This window comes from Amblyraja radiata, chromosome 22 (genome assembly GCF_010909765.2).
Source record: "Amblyraja radiata isolate CabotCenter1 chromosome 22, sAmbRad1.1.pri, whole genome shotgun sequence".
NCBI lineage: Eukaryota > Metazoa > Chordata > Chondrichthyes > Rajiformes > Rajidae > Amblyraja > Amblyraja radiata.
Genome location: NC_045977.1, coordinates 41,930,777 through 41,956,810, shown reverse-complemented (window position 1 = coordinate 41,956,810; position 26,034 = coordinate 41,930,777). Strand labels below are relative to the sequence as shown.

Below are 26,034 nucleotides of genomic sequence, written 5' to 3'. Positions count from 1 at the left end.
CCTTCTCTGCACTCCCTCTATGGCAATAATGTCCTTCCTCAGATTTGGAGACCAAAACTGTACGCAATACTCCAGGTGTGGTCTCACCAAGACCCTGTACAACTGCAGTAGAACCTCCCTGCTCCTATACTCAAATCCTTTTGCTATGAAAGCTAACATACCATTCTCTTTCTTCACTGCCTGCTGCACCTGCATGCCTACTTTCAATGACTGGTGTACCATGACACCCAGGTCTCGCTGCATCTCCCCTTTTCCTAGTCGGCCACCATGTGAGGCCTGGGCAGGGTAGACACTCAGAACCTTAATCCCAAGGGTGGGCATGTCGGTGACTCGAGGCCAGAGGTTAAGGTGAGAGGAAGCAAAGTGTAAAGGAGTTGTACAAGATATTATGTCACACAGAGGATGGTGTGAGCTGCCGGGGGTGGTGGTGGAGGCAGATACGATAAAGGTGCGCAGGGAATGGAGGGATAGGGATCACGCACAGGCAGAGGAGATGAATTTGTCTTGGAATCATGTACGGCATGGACATTGTGGGCCGAAGGGCCTCTTCCCGTGATGTACTGTTCTATCTTTCTGCGTTCCTGCACTTTTCAAGTTGATAAAATGTGTGATCTGATCATCGTTGTAAACAAACCCAAGTGTAGTCTCCTGCCCACGGCTTGTTGGGCTGGAGACTACACTTGGGTTTGTTTACAAGGGGCACCCTTTAATATTGGGCCGAGCCACTCTGCTGCCATACAGGTGCAGCCATTCAAGTAACCCTTGCACCCTCTCTCTCTCTCTCTCTCCGTCCCTCCGTCCCTCCCCCCATCCCTGGTCATCCTGCCAGTATCACTGTTCGTATCCCCCCGGTATCACCTCTTCCACAGCCAACAACAGACTGTTGTGGGCTCTACCTTTCCTTGGTCATCGGTGCCGGCTCTGATTTCCTACCTCTGGTCTCCCTCTCCCCTGACTCTCAGTCTGACAGAGTGTTTTGACCCAAAATGAGTATCAGCACATGTGAACCTTGAGAGGGGTGGTAAGTGGGTTTGTTGGTGCCTGCGGTGTGTGGTTGGAGGGAACGGGGGGGGGCGGGGAGGGGTAGGTGTGGGGGGGGTGAGTGTAGGGGGTGTTGGTGGGGGGAGTGAGGAGGTGAGGGGGGTGAGTGAAGGGGTGGTGGTGGTGGGGGAGGGGGCGTATGGGGGGGGGAGGTGGGTGTGGGGGGGGGAGTGAAGGAGGTGGGTTTTGGGGGGGGGAGTGAAGGGCCTGTTTCCATGTTGCAAGGGTATAATAAACTCCCAGCTTACACCAATAGACGACTTCATCCTTTAATGATGTCCCGTTGTTGGGAATGAATAAAATGAGAAGCAACAGTAGGAATCTTTCCAATATTGTGAGATTTTATTGATGGTTATTGTTCAACTGATCATACTGCATGCACATACGATGACAAAGAGAAAGTTTCGCCACAACACTTTCCAGCAGGTAGGTATTTTTAATTGCGTAGCTATATCACAGCTTGTGGCACGGTGGTCACTATGAGTGTGTGTTGGACACGCACACAGTCCGTACACACCGAGACTTGCAGAAAAACGGCAGAGGAGAAAGGTTTGTTTTTTTAAAGCTGCGTCGTTACAAAAAACAAGGAGATCCGTGACAAACACCCCAACTTAGGAACTGTTCAATAGGACAATGTGAACGGATTCAGCATCTGCATAGACAAGCTGCAATTTTTCAAGGACGCTCGAGTTAGCCGAGCCGACAACTTGCGCACATTCCACCCTTAACACTGAAAACGGCCCAGATGTGGAACCAGCTCGCCACGTTGTTTGGTCGTGATTTATTCCAAGCATCGTACATCGAAATGCCTCTTCTTCTCCTTCTCCTTCTTCTCCTCCTTCTTTTGTTTTGTTGTTGTTTTGTAAACATATTATCATTGTGAATGCTCGCTATTCAGCCCAGTCCAAAAAATAAAAGGCCCTCCTCCCTCACAAGAAAGAATAAAGTTGGCAAAATATACGCGAGCCGTCAAGCGATGAAAAATTGCCGTTTGTTTACACGAAACAGTCTTGTCTCAAAAGTAGCAAGCGGACAAAAATACCATGGTTATCTACACTTAATGGTCGCGATACTTTGTAAAATGCTTATATAAATCTGAATATGATTATCGTGTCTTCCATAAAAATGGTACAGGTTACATTTGATCTACAAGGCTAATTCTAAAACATCATAGGCTGTGTAATCTAGAACAGAATACCACTGCACTATTTGACATGGTTTTTTTTTACACATTTCACTGGTACAAAGAAAATAGTTTTATACTTTCCTTCTGGGAAAAAAAGAAAAATATAAACAATGCCTCATTACCACTTTTCGAATGTTTTCTCTCCCATAATACAAAAAATCAGCAATGATATCAATAATTTATATACTGGAAGTTATATAAAAAGAATATTCATTGATGGTCAAACTAGCAGGCTCACTTAAATAGACCTATCTATGAATGAACTGCTGAATATTGCCTGCTGGCGTATATCTGGTCGTCGAATGGATGCCTTTTACTGAAACCTTATGTACAATTGTTGAGAAACATCCAGAAAACATAACCTTTGGTTTTGAACAAATAGTAAATAATTTAAGACAATTGATAGCAAAAAGATAGTCGATTGCCTCTCTCACATTGAGTCGTTTATGAGGCTAAACGCCCGCTTCCTTCATCCCCCTTCAGAGCAAAATCAAACACTAAATCAAACACAATTGAGATGAAGAAAAAGGTCTCCAATTTAGTCACTTATATTGTTATAAAACAGATGGGACTGCCACCGATCGGCGCGCGTAAGTGCCTCAATGATTGTGGCTTCCATTATCCTTATATCTCAAAGACTTTGTCACCATAGGGAAAGCAGTTGTTCTGGCCAATAATCAAATATGCAACTTTCATAAATCAAAACCCACTTATTAAAATACACAGAACAAAATATCTGAGGTATAAGATTAAAAAAATGTAGTATTTTCCTCTTTGTTGTGGTTTTAGATTTGCTATAATGGTGGACTACAAGTCATATTGCAACACCCAGGCCTCGAAAAAGCTTCTTGTTTTTCCCCCAGCTGAAGATTTAATGGTATGTCATTTTTTTTTAGTATGGAGCAAATCGGCTGTATCCCCCTCGATATATACTGGCCTGCAATGAAGAAAGAACGAGACCCACTTCATCAGCAAGGCTCCTAGTCTTGGCATCAGTCAAGGGTGCGAAAGCATTCTGAAACATAGTGATGGATTTAATGATCAAAATGACTAATTATTCCATTAGGCCAAACGTTCGGCTAGGTGATCCTCACAAAATGAGAATTATAATAACTTACATGTACTACATTGCCAAGAAATTAAGACATTCATCAAGTTTACTGGAAGGATTAATGTGGCGTTTTAGCAGCACCAGAGACAAATTCAATTAAGTTAAACTGAGGATGGTGAAGATGAATAAAATAACGCGTGCGGGGGGGGTGGGGGGTGGGAAGGAAGGCTTACCATGGTACTAACGCCGTAGGTTGTTGCTGGAGTAAATGCGTGGTGGTAGGGGTCGGCAGCATAAACTCTTCCGTAACTGCGAACAAAGAGGAGGGGACGATCAGTCAGGAGTGGGGCCCAGAACGAGGGAGGGTGCAACAAACCTACAGTATACTACAGGGATTGCCTGCTCCAGACTGGCACAGGGTGGAAGCACCAGGGGTAAAAATGATACAAATGCTAAAGTAACAAAATGAGTAACAATAACTCAAAAAGGCAGAAGACATTGGTGGCATTGCGCCTCAGCTTGTACACACTGCCTCCCTGCACAAGTCATGCTGCCTCACTCCCCAGCCAACTTATCTTCTCATGTGCTCCAGCAGAATTGTGAACTAAACGATAGACACAAAATGCTGGAGTAACTCGGCGGGACAGGCAGCATCTGTGGAGAACGAATGGGTGACGTTTCAGGTCCAGAGGGAGACACAGAGATAAGGAAGGGTTAGGTGTGAAAATGAGACATCATCGGTGTCTCTCTTGATGTCTCATTCTCTTTCAGTGTCTCGTCTTCTCACCTTACGCTTCCTTATCTCTGTGTCTGTCCCCTGACTCTCAGCCTGAAGAAGGGCCTCGACCTGAAACGCGACCCATTCCAGAGATGCTGCCTGTCCTGCGGAGTTATTTTTGTGTCTATCTTCGGTTTAGACCAGTATCTGCAGTTCCTTCCTACACATAATTGTGAACTAATTCCCTGCAAGGGGCGACAGGGCGGAATTGTGAGCCTTTCACCACAACCTAGCAGTCAGCTTGTCCTTGTTATATCTGGAAACATCGCAACAGAGCCCAGGCCTGAAGGAAACAAGCAGGAGAATGATGAATCATGTTGTAGTTACATGCTCAGTGTAAGATTCTCTGTGAAGAGGTCACCAGAATTGTACTTTCACACTTCGCCCTGACCATGATCAACGCTCGTGGAATAAACCCTTAACATGCTGACAGTCCGGACAGCTGAATACACAATAGCTTCAAGCACCACTCTAAATTTGGTCAACATATACTGCGTATTATTGGGTATCTCATTTTGTTTCCGATTACTTTTGCATGTTCTCTAGATACATTCAATCTGCACATCAGCAATGCTAAGGACAATAGACAATAGACAATAGGTGCAGGAGTAGGCCATTCGGCCCTTCGAGCCAGCACCGCCATTCAATGTGATCATGGCTGATCATCCCCAATCAGTACCCCGTTCCTGCCTTCTCTCCATATCCCCTGACTCCGCTATCTTTAAGAGCCCTATCTAGCTCTCTCTTGAAAGCATCCAGAGAATCGGCCTCCACCGCCCTCTGAGGCAGAGAATTCTGCAGACTGACACTGTCCCTGTACTGTTCGAGGTTCAATGAAGCTCAACTATGTTTAATGCAAGAGACAGTACTGGGGATGCTACTCGCACCGTTGGTCTGGGACTTACACCGTAAAGGTACACAACTTCCCAGAGCCATCTCAAACCCCAAAAGATGTTCTCTCCCACGCTCCTGATCTTTGGTCACCTGGTACGGGGGGGGGGGGGGGGGTGGGAGGATCAGGAGGGAGTGAGAGGGGGGGGGGGAGAGGGGTCCCTGTCGGTTTGCACCAGGGCCTGTGGCCAAGATGGCCATTCGCGGGTCCAGGCAGCAGGCGGTAGATGGTTACACCAGAGTCGACCGCCCGCCCCTTTTCCGGGCCCACGTCCGTGCCCGTGTGCACCTGGAGCGGGAACGCGCGGTGTCCACGGGGACTCTGGAGGCTGACCGTGATTGCTGGTCGCTAGCGGGGGCGGGGGGGGGAGGGGGGGGGGGGTCGCGTGTACCATTGATAAAGTTGACAACATTTTATTCTGATAACTGCTGGATGGTAAACTGCCAATGCCAGTCGTGCTCTTGTTACTAATCAGTATCTGTGTATAATTGAAGGAAAGCATTTTGGAATAAGTTAAATAAAAAGAGCGACGTTCTCTGTCAACAACCTGCTGCTTCCACTGGTAATGTCAGGGTTTGGGAACAAGATGATAACTGTTTGATGAATGGACCTCATTTAACCGACAGAAAATAACATGGAATTAAGGATGGATGTCCAAACAACAGCCACAATGTACATGTATTTCATATTTTCAGGAAACAATGAACACTCCATTAGCACTGACAACCTTTGCTTCAAATCCCAAAGAGAATGCAAATCTTTCAAACGCTAAACACTGACGTACGACAGAACATTTTCACGACGTTGTGGGCCTGTCCCACTAACGCGACATTTTCGGCGACTGTGTCATAGTCGCAGCAGGTCTCCGAAAATCTTCAACGTGTTGAAAATCCAGCGGCGACCAGAACAAGGTACGACTCTTTGGGCGACTACTCACGGCCGTACAGGCTTCACCCCGCGACATGTCGCCCGTACGGTCGTGAGTCGTCTCCTCAGTCGCCCAAAGAGTCGTAGCGTCTTTCTGGTAGCCGCTGGATTTTCAACGTGTTGAACATTTTCGGCGACCTTTGACGGGTGCCGTGAGTCGCCGAAACATTTGCGTAAGTGGGGCAGGCCCTTTAGTTTTCTCCAATTCTACAAATTATCAGAAACAATTACAGATTGTATTCTCACATGATCATGGTTTATCAACCGCCTCAACTTCTCCACTTCCCTTACTCACTCTAACCTCCCCCCCCCCCCCCCCCCCCGAACGTACAGCCCTCCCCTCACTCTGCAGCAACCCAGACTTGATAATCAAACCCAACGACAAGGGAGGTGCCGTGGTAGCCTGGCGCGCTGACCTCTACCGGGCTGAGGCCAGGCGACAACTCTCAGACACCTCCTCCTACTTATACGTGGACCATGACCCCACAGACGAGCACCAGGCCTTAATATCACACACCATTACTGATTTCATCACTGCCGGCTCTCTGCCCCCTAAAGCCTCCACCCTTATCATTCACCAGCCCCAAAAATCCACAAACAGAACTGCCCTGGCAGACCCACTGTATCTGCTTGTTCGTGTCCCACCAAATTAATTTCCACATACCTCGACTCCATCCTATCCCCCCCCCCCCCTGGTCATATGACAGCATATGACAGTCCCTCCCCACCCATGTCCAAGCCACCTCACACAGATCAGTCTGAAGAAGGGTCTCGACCTGAAACGTCACCCATTCCTTCTCTCCAGAGATGCTGCCTGTCCCGCTGAGTTACTCCGGCATTTTGTGTCTCCCCATGGTTTATTGAAGGTTGTTGCTCCAATCTGTAGTTTACAGTCCATCATATCAGGAAACAATGAAAAAGCCAAAGGTCTAACATGCATGAAATTTTGTTCATTCTTTGAGGTCACTAGAAATGTATTTGCAAATGGCTGTTACGTTTTTTTTTAATCAGTGCTCAGACAGAGACAGATTAAAGAGCAACATTTCTCATTTATGTTCTAGGTGCAAGGTGTGTGTGAGACAGTACACAAGCCTGAAATCCGTGACCACCAGATTCAAGACCAGTTCCACCACAGCAACCACCGGCTTCCCGAATACTACACCTCGGCAACTGCCATCTTACACAGAACATTACAGCACAGGAACAGGCCCTTCGGTCCGTAATGTTTGACAATAGACAATAGGTGCAGGAGTAGGCCATTCGGCCCTTCGAGCCAGCACCGCCATTCAATGTGATTATGGCTGATCATTCCCAATCAGGACCCCGTTCCTGCCTTCGCCCCGTATCCCCTGACTCCGCTATCTTCAAGAGCCCTATCTAGCTCTTTCTTGAAAACATCCAGAGAACCGGCCTCCACTGCCCTCTGAGGCAGAGAATTCCACGGACTCACCACTCACTGCGAGAAAAAATGCTTCCTCGTTTCCGTTGTAAATAGCTTACCCCTTATTCTTAAACTGTGTGGCCCCTGGTTCTGGATTCCCCCAACATCGGGAACATGTTTCCTGCCTCTAGCGTACCCAAACCCTTAATCATCTTATATGCTTCAATAAGATCCCCTCTCATCGTTCTAAATTCCAGAGTATACAAGCCCAGCCGCTCCATTCTCTCAGCATATGACAGTCCCGCCATCCCGGGAATTAACCTTGTAAACCTACGCTGCACTCCCTCAATAGCAAGAACGTCCTTCCTCAAATTAGGGGACCAAAACTGCGCACAATACTCCAGGTGTGGTCTCACTAGGGTCCTGTACAACTGCACCAAACATGATGGCCTCATCTGCCTGTACAGCGTTGGTCCTCCTGCTGAGGGAAAGATACCGTTCAGATGTAAAGGGGAGAGAGAGAATTTATGAGGGTGTTGCCAGGATTTGTGGACCTGAGCTACAGGGAGAGGTTGCAGAGACTGGGACTTTATTCTCTAGAGTGCTGGAGGCTGAAGGGTGATCTTATAGAGTTGTGTAGAACATCATGAGAGGAATAGATGGGGGTGAATGCACAGACATTTTCCCAGGGTTGAAGACTCCAGGCGTCTGGAGCTGGAGGGCACATGTTTACGGTGAGAGGAGAAAGATTTCTGAACCTTCTGAATGTTGTAGTCGGCAGGGCAGTACTCTGCATATCGCCAACTTGGACAATTTTACATTTACACCAAGCCAATTAACCTACAAACCTGCACGTCTTTGGAGTGTGGGAGGAAACCGAAGATCTCGGAGAAAACCCACGCAGATCACGGGGAGAACGTACAAACTCCGTACAGGCAGCGCCCGTAGTCGGGATCGAACCCGGGTCTCTGTGAGGAGCAACATTTTCACACAGAGGTTGGTGGGTGTATGGATTGAGTTGCCAAACGGTTCAGGTTTATTTATCAGGTCAAGGGTATCGGTGCATCAAAAAGATTTGTTGTGCATCCTATCCAATCAAAGCACATAATACTACACATAAATACAATCAAGGTCAAACTCCAGTACAACAGGTAGAGCAAAGAGGAAGATACAGAGTGCAGGATATAGTTCTCAGCATTGTAGCGCACCAGTTCCACAGACAAAGTCCAATGTCCGCAATGGGGTAGAGGTGAATCGGACAGTACCCTAGCTTATGGAAGGGCCGTTCAGAAGCCTGATAACAGAGGGGAAGAGGCTGTTCCTGAGTCTGGTGGTGCGCGCTTTCAAGCTTCTGTACCTTCTGCCGGACGGGAGCGGAGAGGGACAAGTCATTAGGTACACAAAATTGCTGGGGAAACTCAGCGGGTGCAGCAGCATCTATGGAGCGAAGGAAATAGGCGACATTTCGGGCCGAAACCCTTCTTCAGACAAGTCATTGGTTGGAAGAATAATGACGTCTAAAGGACATTTGGACAGTTACATGGATGGGACCAATTTGGACCAAATGTGGATAAACGGAACTAGCTGGGATGGGGATTTTTGGTCGGCATGGGACAAGTTGGGAAAAATGGCCTGTTTCCATGATGTATGGTTCTATGACTCTAAACGACATTTTCAGGTGACCCTTTGATCTCCAGCTTGCATTTAGTTTAGATTAGAGATACAGCGCAGAAACAGGCCCTTCAGCCCACCGAGTCCGCGCCGACCAGCGATCCCCGCACACTAACACTATCCTACACACACTGGGGACAATTTTACATTTACACCAATTCAATTAACCTACAAACCTGCACGTCTTTGGAGTGTGGGAGGAAACCGAAGATCTCGGAGAAAATCCACGCAGGTCCCAGGGAGAACGTGGAAACTCCGTACAGACAGCGCCCGTAGTCGGGATCGAACCCGGGTCTGTGTGGCAGCGACTCTACCGCTGCACCACCCTGCGTATTCATTCTGCTTTGGGACTGAACACGAGCCCATGTCAAATTCTGTGTAAATTTACCAGGCTGCGATTCATGCGAATACCTGACCCCACGCTGAGGAAACGGCAAAATGCTGTGTTATAGTCCTTGATATTAGACTGAGATGAATCGGTGTCGGTACGAACATTCTCTCAGTTAGTGAACGCCAGTCCCCAGGCACTCAAACACCAACAGAAAATAACTCACCAAATAGGAGAAATGACAAAGGATTCACAACACGCTGCAATATATACCAACTAAAGAGCAGTGGAAATGTGAGACCCGGTTTATTTTAACTGGGATATCTTCTTGAGCAAGTAACTGGCAGTTATTGGATTTCCAGATGACATGATGAAACTAAGAAAAGGGAACTAGTCACCAAGATGAGATTTGACATCCTATAGGTCAATGTTAAATCAGGTTGTGAAATGACATTTGTTAGGGAATGATCATACTTCATTATGTGCAATTCAGTAAACCACTTTAGTAAGTTCTGGGACGATATTTACATTATTGCCCAAAGCTGCAAAGAAAAGTAAAACCAACAAAAAATTAAATATTTGATACTTTTTTATATTAGCATAAAATAAGTAATATTTTATTATTGTAAAATATTAAATTTTATATCATATGAATTCCTCAAATTATAAAAATTCCTTCCAATTATATTTTATTATAAAATATGAATTTTTATATAATATTAATAACTCTAATTATAAAAATAAATGATAACCTTTTTTTAACTAATAAGCACATTCCTTCAAAGTAAATAATAAAATAATTTAAGATCATAAAACCAAAGAAAAAATATTGATTAAATATTTTAGCGGTGTTTATTTTTCAGTTTAGTTTAGAGATACAGAGGGCAAACAGTCCGAGTCCGCGCCGACCAGCGATCCCCGCACGCTAACACTATCCTACACACACTGGGGACAATTTACATTTACACCAAGTCAATTAACCTACAAACCTGCACGTCTTTGGAGTGTGGGAGGAAACTGAAGATCTTGGTGAAAACCCACGCAGGTCACGGGGAGAACGTGCAGACTCCGTACAGACAGCGCCCGTAGTCAGGATCGAACCCGGGTCTCTGGCGCTGTAAGCCCTGTAAGGCAGCAACTCTACCGCTGCGCCACCGTGCTGGCCTACACAGCGGTGCAGTGGTGCAGCGGGTAGAGCTGCTGCCTCACAGCGCTAGAGGTTTGGTTTTGATCCTGACCGCGGGTGCTGCCTGTGTGGAGTTTGCACGAACTTCCTGTGACCCTGTGAGTTTCCCCCGGGTGCTCCGGTTTCCTCCCACATACCAAAGACGTGCAGGTTTGTAAGTCTATTGACCTCTGTAAATTGCCCCCCAGAGTGAATAATGAATAGTAGAAGCTAGGGGGGAGTTGGTGGAGAGTATATCTCCACTCAGTCCGCAATAACCTACCTGATCTCCCGGTGGCTCAGCACTTCAACTCCCCCTCCCATTCCCAATCTGACCTTACTGTCCTGGGCCTCCTCCATTGTCAGAGTGAGGCCCAGCGCAAATTGGAGGAACAGCACCTCATACTTTGCTTGGGTAGTTTACACCCCAGCAGTACGAACATTGACTTACATAGAAACATAGACAATAGGTGCAGGAGTAGGCCATTCGGCCCTTCGAGCCTGCACTGCCATTCAATATGATCATGGCTGATCATCCAACTCAGTATCCTGTACCTGCCTTCTCTCCATACCCCTGATCCCTTTAGCCACAAGGGCCACATCTAACTCCCTCTTAAATATAGCCAATGAACTGTGTGGCCTCAACTACCTTCTGTGCAGAGAATTCCACAGATTCACCACTCTCTGTGTGAAAAATGTTTTTCTCATCTCAGTCCTAAAAGACTTCCCTCTTATCCTTAAACTGTGACCCCGTGTTCTGGACTTCCCCAACATCAGGAACAATCTTCCTGCATCTAGCCTGTCCAACCCCTTAAGAATTTTTAAAGTTTCTATAAGATCCCCCCTCAATCTTCTAAATTCTAGCGAGTACAAGCCGAGTCTATCCAGCCTTTCTTCATATGAAAGTCCTGCCATCCCAGGAATCAGTCTGGTGAACCTTCTCTGTACTCCCTCTATGGCAAGAATGTCTTTCCTCAGATTAGGAGACCAAGACTGTACGCAATACTCCAGGTGTGGTCTCACCAAGACCCTGTACAACTGCAGTAGAACCTCCCTGCTCCTATACTCAAATCTTCTCTAACTTCAGCTCAATATATCTTCATATTCATCAGTTAACCAATCATTGCTTCGAGGGCCCAGAATGAACCAGCTCCAAACCAGAGTCTGGTTTAAAATGTGTCAAAAACAAAGTCAGTTTCCACAAATTGCACCGTTTACAACTCCAATTATGTCATATAACGGCTTGGTAAATCATCCTCTAAACGTTACACACTACAAGGTATTGTCCAAGAATTTACGGGCTGAACACTTCAGAGCCACCCAGCAATGAAGGGATAGGATTAAAAATAGCCGCGGAATATCGCCAACTTTATTAATTTTTTAATATTATTTTTAAAAAAATGTTTTTTTTCTGTTTTAATAACCAGCTTTTTTTTATTAATCAAAAATATTTATTCAAATATTGAAATAATATTTACAATACAATGAAACAAAGCAGAACCATAGCGCCAACTTTCTGGCAGGCCGTTACTCAACCTAACGCCAGGCTGGGAGTTCTGCAATGCGGGCGAAACACTGCGGGTCTGGTTGGGGAACCTGTGCTGGTGTCTCAGTGAGTTAAACACTGGCGGTAGTCTCAAGTTGGGATCCTGTTGTGTGAGAAGGAACTGCAGGTGCTGGTTTAAACCGAAGATAGACACAAAAAAGCTGGAGTAACTCAGCGGGGCGGGCAGCATCTCTGGAGAGAAGGAACGGGTGACGTTTCGGGTCGAGGGTCGAATGGCTTTTAATAATCTGAGGAAGGGTCTCGACCCGAAATGTTCCCAACTTCACTTCTTCTGTGTCGGAGAGAAAAAATATTAACTTTCCAAATAATTTCTTTCACCAGAGTTGAGCTGAGACCAAAACTATTTTCCTACTTGTCTGCGTTTGCAGTGATTCCGTGATTGTATTCTTAACTTCCAGTCAAAAGTGCTGGAGGAACTCAGCAGGTCAGGCAGCATCTGTGGGGGAAATGTTCAAGAAGAAACTGCAGATGGAGTCTCGACCCGAAACGTCACCCATCCCTTCTCTCTCCAGAGATGCTGCCTGTCCCGCTGAGTTACTCCAGCTTTTTGTGTCTATCTTTGAGGGAGTGTATAGACAGGTCGGGACCCATCTGCAGTTTGAAGAAGGATCCCGACTGAAAAATCGTCTGTTCATTCCGCCCACCGATGCTGCCTGACCCGCTGAGTTCCTCCAGCACTTTGACTTTTGCTCAAGATTCCAGCATCTGCAGTTCCTCGTGTCTCCCGTTACACGTTTAGCTTTGCAGCCAGGTGTTGGCAGGGATTCTCGATACTATTAAAAGAGCACAGCAAACACCTTTAGCAATCTAACCTGGATATTCTAGATACAGGTAGAGGCAGAACAGCCAATCATTTCAAATCTATCAATTACCACTTTATCGAAGGAAGTGGGGAAGTCAAAGTATGCGATAGACTGTACAGTCTCCTTTCCAGAGTTTTACATTAGAAACATAGACAATAGGTGCAGGAGTAGGCCATTCGGCCATTCGAGCCTGCTCCGCCATTCAATAAGATCATGGCTGATCATCCAAAATCAGTACCCTGTTCCTGCCATCTCCCCATATCCCCTGACTCCGTTAGTTTGGCAATAAAGCGTTAATGTGAAGATGATACATTTTTTTTTTACATTAAAATAAAAATGGTAAAAATGGTAAAAATGGTAAAAATGGTAAATACTGGTTCTGTTCTGTTGTTTTTCACAATCCCGCAGGCATTGCCACTTTTATGTCACCGTGCATCGTGTATGTGTATGTGACAAGTAAAGTTGACTTGACTTGATCAGCTGGCAATCATGAATAGTGTCCAGCAGGTCAAAACGCTGGATCACTACAGTGACCAAAGTGGGTCTTGGAACTGGATTGACTTATGCCCCTGTCCCACTTAGGAAACCTGAACGGAAACCTCTGGAGACCTCTTGCGCCCCACCCAAGGTTTCCGTGCGGTTCCCGGAGGTTGCAGGTGGTTGCCGGAGGTTGCAGGTAGTGGAAGCAGGTAGGGAGACTGACAAAAACCTCCGGGAACCGCACGGAAACCTTAGGTGGGGCACAATGTCTCCAGAGGTTTCTGTTCAGGTTTCCTAAGTGGGGCAGGGGCATAACTTCAGAGACAGCCTCTGATGTTCCAGCTCCTTCAGAAATAATACCAAGGCCATTGGTCATTTTAATCTACAACATAAATTTATGGCCGATACTGATCGCCTCGTACGGTATTAAAACTCTACGAGAATCTCCGCCATTCTGAAATCGTCGCCTGCACTGCGACTCTTGTCGATCTCTGCGGTCAGTTATGTTTGACCAAGTGTTTGCAGTGACCAACAATTGTACAAACGAGGCACACAAGCTGTCAAATAAATAACAGCCATGAAGCAGAGAAAGTTGCCACTTTTAGTTAATTGAAGTGAGTTGAAGAATTCAACGTGTGTGGTACAACGGAAGGGTCTGAACTTTTCTCCGCACTTTGCTTCTCCTTCTTTGGGTTGTCAGTGGATTTTCATTGTTACAGTCAGAGCATGATCAAGAACGGAAGCACGTGCAGAGGTACAGGATCATCCCTGTCGCCGACTCCGGGGGCCTGGGCCGGCAACGGTTTCATTGCATCGAGTTCCCAGCAATTGTGTCGCACTCCCCACCTATCCGACACCACAGGTGGAGCAGCGGGTAGAGCTGCTGCCTCACAGCACCAGAGACCCGGGTTCAATCCTGACCTCGGGTGCTGTCTGTGCGGAGTTTGTACGTTCTCCCTGTGACCGCGTGGGTTTTCTCCGGGTGCTCTGGTTTCCTCCCACACTCCAAAGACGTGCAGGTTTGTAGGTTAATCGACTCTCTGTAAATTGCCCCCTAGTGTGTCAGAAACATAGAAACATAGAAAATAGGTGCAGGAGTAGAGGCCATTCGGCCCTTCGAGCCTGCACCGCTATTCAATATGATCATGGCTGATCATCCAACTCAGTATCCCATCCCTGCCTTCTCTCCATACCCCCTGATCCCTTTAGCCACAAGGGCCACATCTAACTCCCTCTTAAATATAGCCAATGAACTGGCCTCAACTACCTTCTGTGGCAGAGAATTCCACAGTGTTGTGAACGTTGGATAACATAGAACTAGTCTGAAGGGGTGATTGATGGTCGGTGTGGATAGGGAGGGGCAGAAGGGCCTGTTAAGCTCACCATCACACTCCCACTACCACTTCTGACCTGTCAAAAAGCCACCAGATAAACATCTGTCCATCCAATAGGATGTGTATTTAACATCTATTTAACCGCCCGACTCATCACCCATACCAAATCCTGGCATCACATCACTCCAGTCCTCAAACAACTTCACTGGCTTCCCATCTCCCACCGGATCACCTACAAAATCCTGGTCCTCACCTACAAAGCCCTCCACCATCTGCCCCCCCCATATCTCACTGACCTCCTCTCCCCCTACCAACCCTCACGGTCCCTCAGATCCACATCAGCCGGTCTCCTCTCCATCCACAAGTCCAACCTCCACAGTTTTGGGGACAGAGCCTTCTCCAGGGCAGCTCCCAGGCTCTGGAACTCCCTCCCCAACTGATCCACAATTCCGTGTCCCTCACCATCTTCCAGTCCCGCCTCAAGACCCATCTCTTCACCTCTGCCTATCCTTAGCCCCACGTCCCCCTCCCTTTTCATCTGTGCATTAATTGCCTCATATTGTGTTTTGAATTGAATTCTGTCTTTACTCTGTGTACTAGTCATGTCTCTACTATTTATTTCATTCCCCTTACATGTTTTTCCTCTACCTGCTAAATTTTTGTAAGGTGTCCTTGAGACTCTTGAAAGGCACCCATAAATAAAATTTATTATTATTATTATTATCTGTGTGCTCCAATGCAAGGAGATGTTAAATAACTTTGAGCATCTGTATGCAGTGGAAAACTTACCACGTGGCCCGCTCTGAAACAAGTTCGAGTCTTGGCAGGGAAGGCAACGATGAATGGGTCGACAGATGGCACAATGGGCTAAGTGTTCGGCTGGCAACCGGAAGGTAGCCGGTTCGAATCCCGCTTGGAGTGCATACTGTCGTTGTGTCCTTGGGCAAGACACTTCACCCACCTTTGCCTGTGTGTGAATGTGTGTGAGTGATTGGTGGTGGTCGGAGGGGCCGTAGGCGCAGATTGGCAGCCACGCTTCCGTCAGTCTGCCCCAGGGCAGCTGTGGCTACAGAAGTAGCTTACCACCACCGAGTGTGACTGAGGAGTGAATGAATAATGCGATGTAAAGCGCCTTGAGTATTAGAAAGGCGCTATATAAATCCCATCCATTATTATTATTATTATTAATGGGTCAAGGCAATGAGGTAGAAACATAGAAACATAGAAACATAGAAATTAGGTGCAGGAGTAGGCCATTCGGCCCTTCGAGCCTGCACCGCCATTCAATATGATCATGGCTGATCATCCAACTCAGTATCCCGTACCTGCCTTCTCTCCATACCCTCTGATCCCCTTAGCCACAAGGGCCACATCTAACTCCCTCTTAAATATAGCCAATGAACTGGCCTCGACTACCCTCTGTGGCAGGGAGTTCCAGAGATTCACCACTCTCTGTGTGAAAAAAGTTCTTCTCATCTCGGTTTTAAAGGATTTCCCCCTTATCCTTAAGCTGTGACCCCTTGTCCTGGACTTCCCCAACATCGGGAGCAATCTTCCTGCATCTAGCCTGTCCAACCCCTTAAGAATTTTGTAAGTTTCTATAAGATCCCCTCTCAATCTCCTAAATTCTAGAGAGTATAAACCAAGTCTATCCAGTCTTTCTTCATAAGACAGTCCTGACATCCCAGGAATCAGTCTGGTGAACCTTCTCTGCACTCCCTCTATGGCAATAATGTCCTTCCTCAGATTTGGAGACCAAAACTGTACGCAATACTCCAGGTGTGGTCTCACCAAGACCCTGTACAACTGCAGTAGAACCTCCCTGCTCCTATACTCAAATCCTTTTGCTATGAAAGCTAACATACCATTCGCTTTCTTCACTGCCTGCTGCACCTGCATGCCCACTTTCAATGACTGGTGTACCATGACACCCAGGTCTCGCTGCATCTCCCCTTTTCCTAGTCGGCCACCATTTAGGTATGAGGTGATCAGAAACTGGAACATGGAACAGTTTAGCTGGGATGATACTGAGACATCAGACGTCACCGTGTGATACAGGTAGATGCCTCTATACACACACACATCATATACAGCATATATTAACGTCACAGCCCTGATAGTGTGTCCAATACATCACCCACGCCACTGGACAGCCATGACTTTAAACACCAAGTGCTGCCAAATCCAGTAGATATAATGTTTAAGAAGGAACTGCAGATGCTGGAAAATCGAAGGTAGACAAAAATGCTGGAGAAACTCAGTGGGTGCAGCAGCATCTATGGAGCGAAGGAAATAGGCAACGTTTCGGGCTGAAACCCGAAGGTTTCGGCCCGAAACGTTGCCTGTTTCCTATTGCCTATTTCCTTCGCTCCGTAGATGCTGCTGCACCCGCTGAGTTTCTCCAGCACTTTTGTCTACACTCTAGATATATTATTGGCATTTGGTTAAAATATGATTAGATGGGATGCTTCCCTCTAACGAGAGCTTTGGCCCAGATTTGTTCTCTGCTGATACCTTCTTGTTCTCAGGGCAGGCCATCAGGATTGAGGGTGACCTGCACACACTGTGGTTGAGAAGGTCCTCGAGGTGGTTGATAAGGCCATTGGGGGAGCCGCAGGCTGGTCAACAGACACACAGAGAGGGTGGTGGACAGGAGAGGGGACATCTGGTCTTGTTGAGGTACGTTGCTGTTGCCACTGATGTGCGTTCTGATCAATGGACTCAAGCGTTTCAATATCATCACAGAGGCATCTCCTCAAGAAGTCATGGACCCCATCCTGCCTGGAGTCAGAGGAGGTGTTGCATTTCTACAAGGAAGTTCTGAGCACATCTTTGAATGTTCTGAAGGGTCTGAAGAAGGGTTCCGACCCAAAACGCCACCTGTTCCTTTTCTCCAGAGATTCTGCCTGACCCGCTGAGTTACTCCAGCACTCTGTGAAACGTCACCTATCCATGTTCTCCACAGATGCTGCCTGACCCGCTGAGTTACTCCAGCACTCTGTGAAACGTCACCTATCCATGTTCTCCACAGATGCTGCCTGACCCGCTGAGTTACTCCAGCACTCTGTGTCTATATTCAAATCTTCTTCTCTGTCCACTTGGTAATCCTAGACCACGACGGGGCTCAGATTCAAGTGGCTGCCGCATCTGTCTGGGTTTTGGGTTTGCGATTGACATTTAATTCAGTACTGGGTCAAGGCACCAACATAGAAACATAGACAATAGGTGCAGGAGTAGGCCATTCGGCCCTTCGAGCCAGCACCGCCATTCAATGTGATCATGGCTGATCATCCACAATCAGCACCCCGTTCCTGCTATCTCCTCATATCCCTTGATTCCGTTAGCCCTAAGAGCTCTATCTTGGTGGCAAAAACAGGAAAGTAGACTATTATCTGAATGGTGGCCGATTAGGAAAGGGGGAGATGCAACGAGACCTGGGTGTTATGGTACACCAGTCATTAAAAGTAGGCAAAGTGTTCAAGAAGGAACTGCAGATGCTGGAAGATCGATCGAAGGTACACAAAATTGCTGGAGAAACTCAGCGGGTGCAGCAGCATCTATGGAGCGAAGGAAATAGGCGACGTTTCGGGCCAAAACCCTTCTTCAGACTGATGGGGGGTGGGGGGGAGAAGGAAGAAAAAGGGGAGGAGGAGGAGGAGCCCGAGGGCGGGCGGATGGGAGGGTGGGAGGAGACAGCTCGAGGGTTAAGGAAGGGGAGGAGACAGCAAGGGCTAGCAAAATTGGGAGAATTCAATGTTAATGCCATCCGGACGCAAGGTCCCCAGGCGGAATATGAGGTGCTGTTCCTCCAATTTCCGCTGTTGCTCACTCTGGCAATGGAGGAGACCCAGGACAGAGAGGTCGGATTGGGAATGGGAGGGGGAGTTGAAGTGCTGAGCCATTGCTTGGGTCCTTGAATGGAGTCGAGGGGGGAGGTGAAGGGACAGGTGTTGCATTTCTTGTATTCCCACGCCCTGCCCGACCAAGCTTCCAAACTCATCGTTCCCCAGCCCCGCATGGCCCGTTTTTTACCTTCTCCCCAAAATCCACAAACCCGGCTCTCCCGGCAGACCCATTGTCTCTGCGTGTTCGTGCCCCACCAAACTCATCTCCACATACCTTGACTCCATCCTATCCCCCTTGGTCAAATCCCTTCCCACCTATGTTCTAGACACCTCAGACACTCTCCGCCGCCTCCACGCATTCCACTCTCTGGGCCCTCACCCCCTCATCTTCACCATGGATGTCCGGTCACTCTACACCTCCATCCCCCACCAGGATGGCCTCAGAGCCCTCCGGTTCTTCCTCGACCAGAGGAGCAACCTATACCCAGCCACTGACACTCTCCTCCGCTTAGCGGAGTTGGTCCTCACGCTCAATAACTTTACATTTGACTCCTCCCATTTCCTCCAAACACAAGGCGTAGCTATGGGCACACGCATGGGCCCCAGCTACGCCTGCCTCTTTGTCGGGTACGTTGAACAATCCTTGTTCAATACGTACCAGGGCCCCATCCCCGACCTCTACCTCCGTTACATTGACGACTGCTTTGGTGCCACCTCCTGCACCTACACACAACTGACTGACTTCATCCACTTCACCACCAACTTCCATCCGGCACTCCAATACACCTGGACCATTTCCGACACTTCCCTACCATTCCTTGACCTCACCATCTCCATCGCAGGGGACAGACTCCTGACCGACATACATTACAAACCCACTGACTCACATGGCTATCTGGACTACACGTCTTCCCACCCTGCCCCCTGTAAAGACTCCATCCCCTACTCCCAATTCCTCCGCCTACGCCGCATCTGTTCCCAGGATGAGACATTCCATACCAGGGCATCGGAAATGTCCTCGTTCTTCAGGGAACGGGGATTCCCCTCCGCCACCATAGATGAAGCTCACACCAGGGTCTCATCCATACCCCGTAACACTGCTCTCTCTCCCCATCCCCGCACTCGCAACAAGGGCAGAGTCCCTCTGGTCCTCACCTTTCAACCCACCAGCCGGCAAATACAACACATAATCCTCCGCCATTTCCGCCACCTCCAACGTGACCCCACCACTCGCCACATCTTCCCATCTCCCCCCGTGTCTGCCTTCCGCAAAGACCGCTCCCTCCGCAACTCCCTCATCAATTCTTCCCTTCCCTCCCGCACCACCCCCTCCCCGGGCACTTTCCGTTGCAACCGCAAGAAATGCAACACCTGTCCCTTCACCTCCCCCATCGACTCCATTCAAGGACCCAAGCAGTCGTTCCAGGTGCGACAAAGGTTCACCTGTATCTCCTCCAACCTCATCTACTGCATCCGCTGCTCTAGATGTCAGCTGATTTACATCGGGGAGACTAAGCGGAGGTTGGGCGATCGTTTCGCCGAACACCTCCGCTCAGTCCGCAATAACCAACCTGAACTCCCGGTGGCTCAGCACTTCAACTCCCCCTCCCATTCCCAATCCGACCTCTCTGTCCTGGGTCTCCTCCATTGCCAGAGTGAGCAACAGCGGAAATTGGAGGAACAGCACCTCATATTCCGCCTGGGGACCTTGCGTCCGGATGGCATTAACATTGAATTCTCCCAATTTTGCTAGCCCTTGCTGTCTCCTCCCCTTCCTTAACCCTCTAGCTGTCTCCTCCCACCCTACCATCCGCCCGCCCTCGGGCTCCTCCTCCTCCTCCCCTTTTCCTTCCTTCTCCCCCCCACCCCCCATCAGTCTGAAGAAGGGTTTTGGCCCGAAACGTCGCCTATTTCCTTCGCTCCATAGATGCTGCTGCACCCGCTGAGTTTCTCCAGCAATTTTGTGTACCTATTAAAAGTAGGCATGCAGGTGCAGCAGGCAGTGAAGAAGGCGAATGGTATGTTAGCATTCATAGCAAAAGGATTTGATTATAGGAGCAGGGAGGTTCTACTGCAGTTGTACAGGGTCTTGGTGAGACCACACCTGGAGTATTGCGTACAGTTTTGGTCTCCTAATCTGAGAAAGGACATTTTTGCCATAGAGGGAGTACAGAGAAGGTTCACCAGACTAATTCCTGGGATGTCAGGACTTTCATATGAAGAAAGGCTGGATAGACTTGGTTTGTACTCGCTAGAATTTAGAAGATTGAGGGGGGATCTTATAGAAACTTACAAAATTCTTACGGGGTTGGACAGGCTAGATGCAGGAGGATTGTTCCCGATGTTGGGGAAGTCCAGAACAAGGGGTCACAGTTTAAGGATAAGGGGGAAATCATTTAGGACCGAGATGAGGAAAACATTTTTCACACAGAGAGTGGTGAATCTCTGGAATTCTCTGCCACAGAAGGTAGTTGAGGCCAGTCCATTGGCTATATTTAAGAGGGAGTTAGATGTGGCCCTTGTGGCTAAAGGGATCAGGGGGTATGGAGAGAATATTGGCGGCGCGACTCACCCGTTGCAGCGGCCCCTACAGCCTGTCTGTCTTATTTTTTATTTTTTGTCTAGTTAAATGTAGTGTTGGTGTTTTTTAATATTGGTTTTAAATGTGTATATGTGGGGGGCGGGGGGGGGGGGGGGGGGGGGGGGGGGGAGGGGGAGGGAAACTGTTTGAAATCTCTTCCCTGTCCGGGAGACCCGACCTTTTCCCTGTCGGGTCTCCGTTGTCGTTGGGGCCTAGCACCGTGGAGCGGCCTCCAACCTGAACGACCCGGGGGCTCGGGAGACTGCGGAGCTGCGGACTACTCACCATCGTGGGGCTGGCCGGCCTCGGAACGTGGGGAGCGGTGGTGACTCGCTGCTGCGACTCGACTCCTGGGGCTCGGAGGCTCCAGCAACGCAGCCGCAGGTCCGGTGGACTGGGACATCGGGAGCTCGCGGGTCCGGGGGGAGAGAGAGACCGCTTCCCGGAGCTCCCGCAACGCGACTTCTCCAGCCCGTGTCGCGGGGTTTGGAACGACCTGGAGCGGGGTCGTACATCGCCTGGCCTGGCTTCATGGCCGTGGGACATTACAGCGCCCGCCGGGGGCGCCAACTTTGTGACATTTGGACCGGGAGCGGGGCTGTAAATCGCCCGGCACGGCCTAAAATGGCCGTAGGACTTATCATCACCCGCCTGGAGCTTGGACATCGGGAGAGACACGGAGAACAGGGAAGAGACAGTAGGTTCACTGTGGTGGATGTTTGTGTGAATTAAATTGTGTGTATGTCTAGGAATTGTCTTTGTTTGTATGGCTGTGGAAACGGAATTTCGTTTGAGCCTCACTGAGGTTCAAATGACAATAAATTGTATTGTATTGTATTGTATTGTATTGTATTGTATTGTATGGAGAGAAGGCAGGTACAGGATACTGAGTTGGATGATCAGCCATGATCATATTGAATGGCGGTGCAGGCTCGAAGGGCCGAATGGCCTACTCCTGCACCTATTTTCTATGTTTCTATGTTTCTATCTAACTCTCTCTTGAATACATCCAGTGAATTGGCCTCCACTGTCTTCTGTGGCAGAGAATTCCACAGGTTCACATATCACTGGGTGAAAATATACTGGACATGCCAGGCTTTGCCTGACTCCTGTTTCCAGCTTTCTCCCCGATCAGCTTGAAGAAGGATCCCAATCGGAAATGTCCATTCCCTCCACAGATGCTGCCTGACCTGCTGAGTTACTCCAGCACTCTGTGAAACGTCACCTGTCCATACCTGTTGAGTTCATCCAGCACTTTGTATTTTTGGTCAGGATGCCAGCATCTGCAGTTCCTTGTGCCAACATCTAGTTGAGAGTTCTTTCTGCCCATTAGGTTGTATACAACCTGTAAGCAAAGTCTTGTTCTCTCTGCAGAATAAAAGCACAGCTCGTTCCCACTCTGGCCTCCCTCGTTAAAACCATTCAAACATTCACAGGGGGGGGGCGTTGCTTTCTTTCAATACATCTAACTTGCACAACAACAGCGGAAGCTTCTCCCAAATAATAAGGACATAAAACTAGATATGGAGGAGGTTTATTTCATTAGCGATCATTAAATTAGCCCATCAAAAAATTTATTGGCCATCTTAAAAGTTAATCACGGAGCCCATTAAATAGAATGGAATTTTGACACACCGCCCTTTCCAGCAGAATATTAGTCAAAACAAAATGTATCTTGCTACATAAAGTTTATATGAATAACCAGTGAGACAAAAGTGGTCCCTGATTAAATTAATAATGGATTGTGTTTTTGTGAAAGGGTTGGCGTTTATGTTGATATTGGTTTAGAAACATAGAAACATAGAAATTAGGTGCAGGAGTAGGCCATTCGGCCCTTCGGCCCTTCGAGCCTGCACCGCCATTCAATATGATCATGGCTGATCATCCAACTCAGTATCCCGTACCTGCCTTCTCTCCATACCCTCTGATCCCCTTAGCCACAAGGGCCACATCTAACTCCCTCTTAAATATAGCCAATGAACTGGCCTCGACTACCCTCTGTGGCAGAGAGTTCCAGAGATTAACCACTCTCTGTGTGAAAAAAGTTCTTCTCATCTCGGTTTTAAAGGATTTCCCCCTTATCCTTAAGCTGTGAGCCCTTGTCCTGGACTTCCCCAACATCGGGGGCAATCTTCCTGCATCTAGCCTGTCCAACCCCTTAAGAATTTTGTAAGTTTCTATAAGATCCCCTCTCAATCTCCTAAATTCTAGGGAGTACAAACCAAGTCTATCCAGTCTTTCTTCATAAGACAGTCCTGACATCCCAGGAATCAGTCTGGTGAACCTTCTCTGTACTCCCTCTATGGCAATAATGTCCTTCCTCAGATTTCGAGACCAAAACTGTACGCAATACTCCAGGTGTGGTCTCACCAAGACCCTGTACAACTGCAGTAGAACCTCCCTGCTCCTATACTCAAATCCTTTTGCTATGAAAGCTAACATACCATTCGCCTTTCTTCACTGCCTGCTGCACCTGCATGCCCACTTTCAATGACTGGTGTACCATGACACCCAGGTCTCGTTGCATCTCCCCTTTTCCTAGTCGGCCACCATTTAGATAATAGTTTAGTTTAGAGATACAGCGCGGAAACAGGCCCTTCGGCCCCACCAAGTCCACACTGACCAGCAATCCCTGCAAGCTAACACTACCCTACACACGCTAGGAAAGTTGACTCTTACACCAAGCCAATTAACCTACAAACCTGCATGTCTTTGGAGTGTGGGTGGAAACCAAAAATCACAGAGAAGACACCCACGCAGGTCGCGTCGAGAACATGCAAACTCCGTACAGACAGCACCCGTGGTCGGGATCGAACCTGGGACTCTGGCGATGTAGGCGCTGTAAGGCAGTAACTCTACCGCTGCGCCACCGAGCCGCCCATTGAGGATATACCACAGTTAGAGTGAGTTAGCTCCTCATTTTAATATCTATTTTCACTGGGGCATTTAATGCACAATCACACAAGTCCACTTTAAGATGATATCGTGCTATTATAAATGAATAAACTGTGACAAGATAGCACTGTGTTAATAAATCCATGTCCTTTGTAAAGATACACATGGTTATTGTAGACAATCTAAAGCCCTTTCATTAAAAGCCACGCTCCTTAAACCATGGGAATCATATCATGTGCTTACAGTTGCCATTGTCAAACTGTGTCTTTATAAAGTCACCTCACAACAACTCGTTCCCTGAACGTCAAACTGGAATTTGTAACTGAGTGAAACAAAATTGATATTCCACCTAAACCTAACATGCACCCAACTTTTTTGGTTAATCTATGTGTTCCTCATCTCCTTACAGGTAAAACATTTAACATTCATCTCAAATATCATCTCAGTAAACTGTCTTAACTCCTGTGATCTGACTGGCAGCAAGAATTACGTCAACTCATGAGGAACAATCATGGTTCCATCTAAGAAGAATGCTTTCCACACGAAACGTCACCTATCCATGTTCTCCACAGATGCTGCCTGACCCGCTGAGTTACTCCAGCACTCTGTGAAACGTCACCTATCCATGTTCTCCACAGATGCTGCCTGACCCGCTGAGTTACTCCAGCACTCTGTGAAACGTCACCTATCCATGTTCTCCACAGATGCTGCCTGACCCGCTGAGTTACTCCAGCACTCTGTGAAACGTCACCTATCCATGTTCTCCACAGATGCTGCCTGGCCCGCTGAGTTACTCCAGCACTCTGTGAAACGTCACCTATCCATGTTCTCCACAGATGCTGCCTGACCCGCTGAGTTACTCCAGCACTCTGTGAAACATCACCTATCCATGTTCTCCACAGATGCTGCCTGACCCGCTGAGTTACTCCAGCACTCTATGAAACGTCACCTATCCATGTTCTCCACAGATGCTGCCTGACCCGCTGAGTTACTCTGCCAAATGTACGCTAATTCCGTCATACACCTACAACACCCTGGCTGTGCTTCCATTTCACTATGACCATCAGGATGAACATGAATGTGATCTCCAGCTTCTTCTCAACAACCATCAGAGCCTTGGACACCGCACAACACTAACCTCAGCTGTGAAGGCCTCTGGTTGCACTATCAACTTTGTTCACGATATATTATCCGTGAATATTTTCTGTTGCTGTCATGTTGCTGCAAGTAAGAATCTTATTGTTCTGTTGTTGGTAAATTGTTAATTTATGACAATTATGACAACAGAGATACGACAGGGTAATGTATGAAAACGAGACATGATTGACGTCTCTTTTGATGTCTCGTTCTCTTTTGATGTCTCGTTTTCACACCTTACCCTTCCTTATCTCTGTGTCTCCCTCTCCCCCAACTCTTAGTCTGAAGAAGGGTCTCGACCCGAAACGTCATTCCCATTCCTTCTCTCCAGAGATGCTGCCTGTCCCGCTGAGTTACTCCAGCTTTTTGTAACCCAGCATCTGCAGTTCCTTCCTGCACAGTTAACCACTCTTGACATTGTGGAAGATTTCACTAAATCCAGTCCAGCTTATTGCTGGATACGTTTGTTCCCAAGATAAATCTTTTCTCTGGTGCGTTCCATTCTGGGTAACATTTCTATTCATGTCATGACAATTAAGACATTGCCCCAATTCAGCCTAAACCACAACTTGTTCTAATTCTGTCTCCATATTGTCCCAGCTGCTGTCTTATGTTGGATAAATTATTTCACTACACTTTAATTCCTGATCTATTTGATACTTCATTTTAACGTCATTTTACAAATGAGCAATGGGGTGTACTTCATCATAACACTCAACTGAGCTGCTGTCTTCAGGCTAAATTGCTTTCAATCATATTCGTGGATTCAATGGCAATTTCAGAACTCATTTTACTCTCCTTAACAAAGAGTACAGGGTAAACCTGCACTGAAGATGAATATCTCAACTGCCTGAGTAACATAATTAAAACCCTCATCATCCCCGTGACGAAACTTGCTGTTATTCTTGTGGAAAATAACATTTAGCGGGTTTGTGAGCTTTCTGCTGTCACGGCTGATACAAACAGTGTACG

At 47.6% G+C, this 26,034-nt stretch overlaps 1 protein-coding gene across 14 annotated transcripts in view; it reads right to left on the bottom strand.

Moving 5' to 3' along the window:
• Positions 1-1,360: 1,360 nt before the first annotated feature.
• rbfox1 (RNA binding fox-1 homolog 1) overlaps positions 1,361-26,034 on the bottom strand; it is a 778,480-nt gene continuing 753,806 nt past the window's right edge. For 11 of the 14 annotated variants that reach the window (XM_033041154.1, XM_033041150.1, XM_033041158.1 and 8 more), the window contains 2 exons: positions 3,512-3,587; positions 1,361-3,242 (listed from right to left, as the gene is read on the bottom strand). In XM_033041154.1, the coding sequence (XP_032897045.1) occupies positions 3,120-3,242; positions 3,512-3,587 (199 nt within the window). In that variant the 3' untranslated portion in view covers positions 1,361-3,119. The remainder of the gene's footprint in view (positions 3,243-3,511; positions 3,588-26,034) is intronic. The other 3 variants (XM_033041151.1, XM_033041153.1, XM_033041156.1) reach the window with 1 other exon arrangement.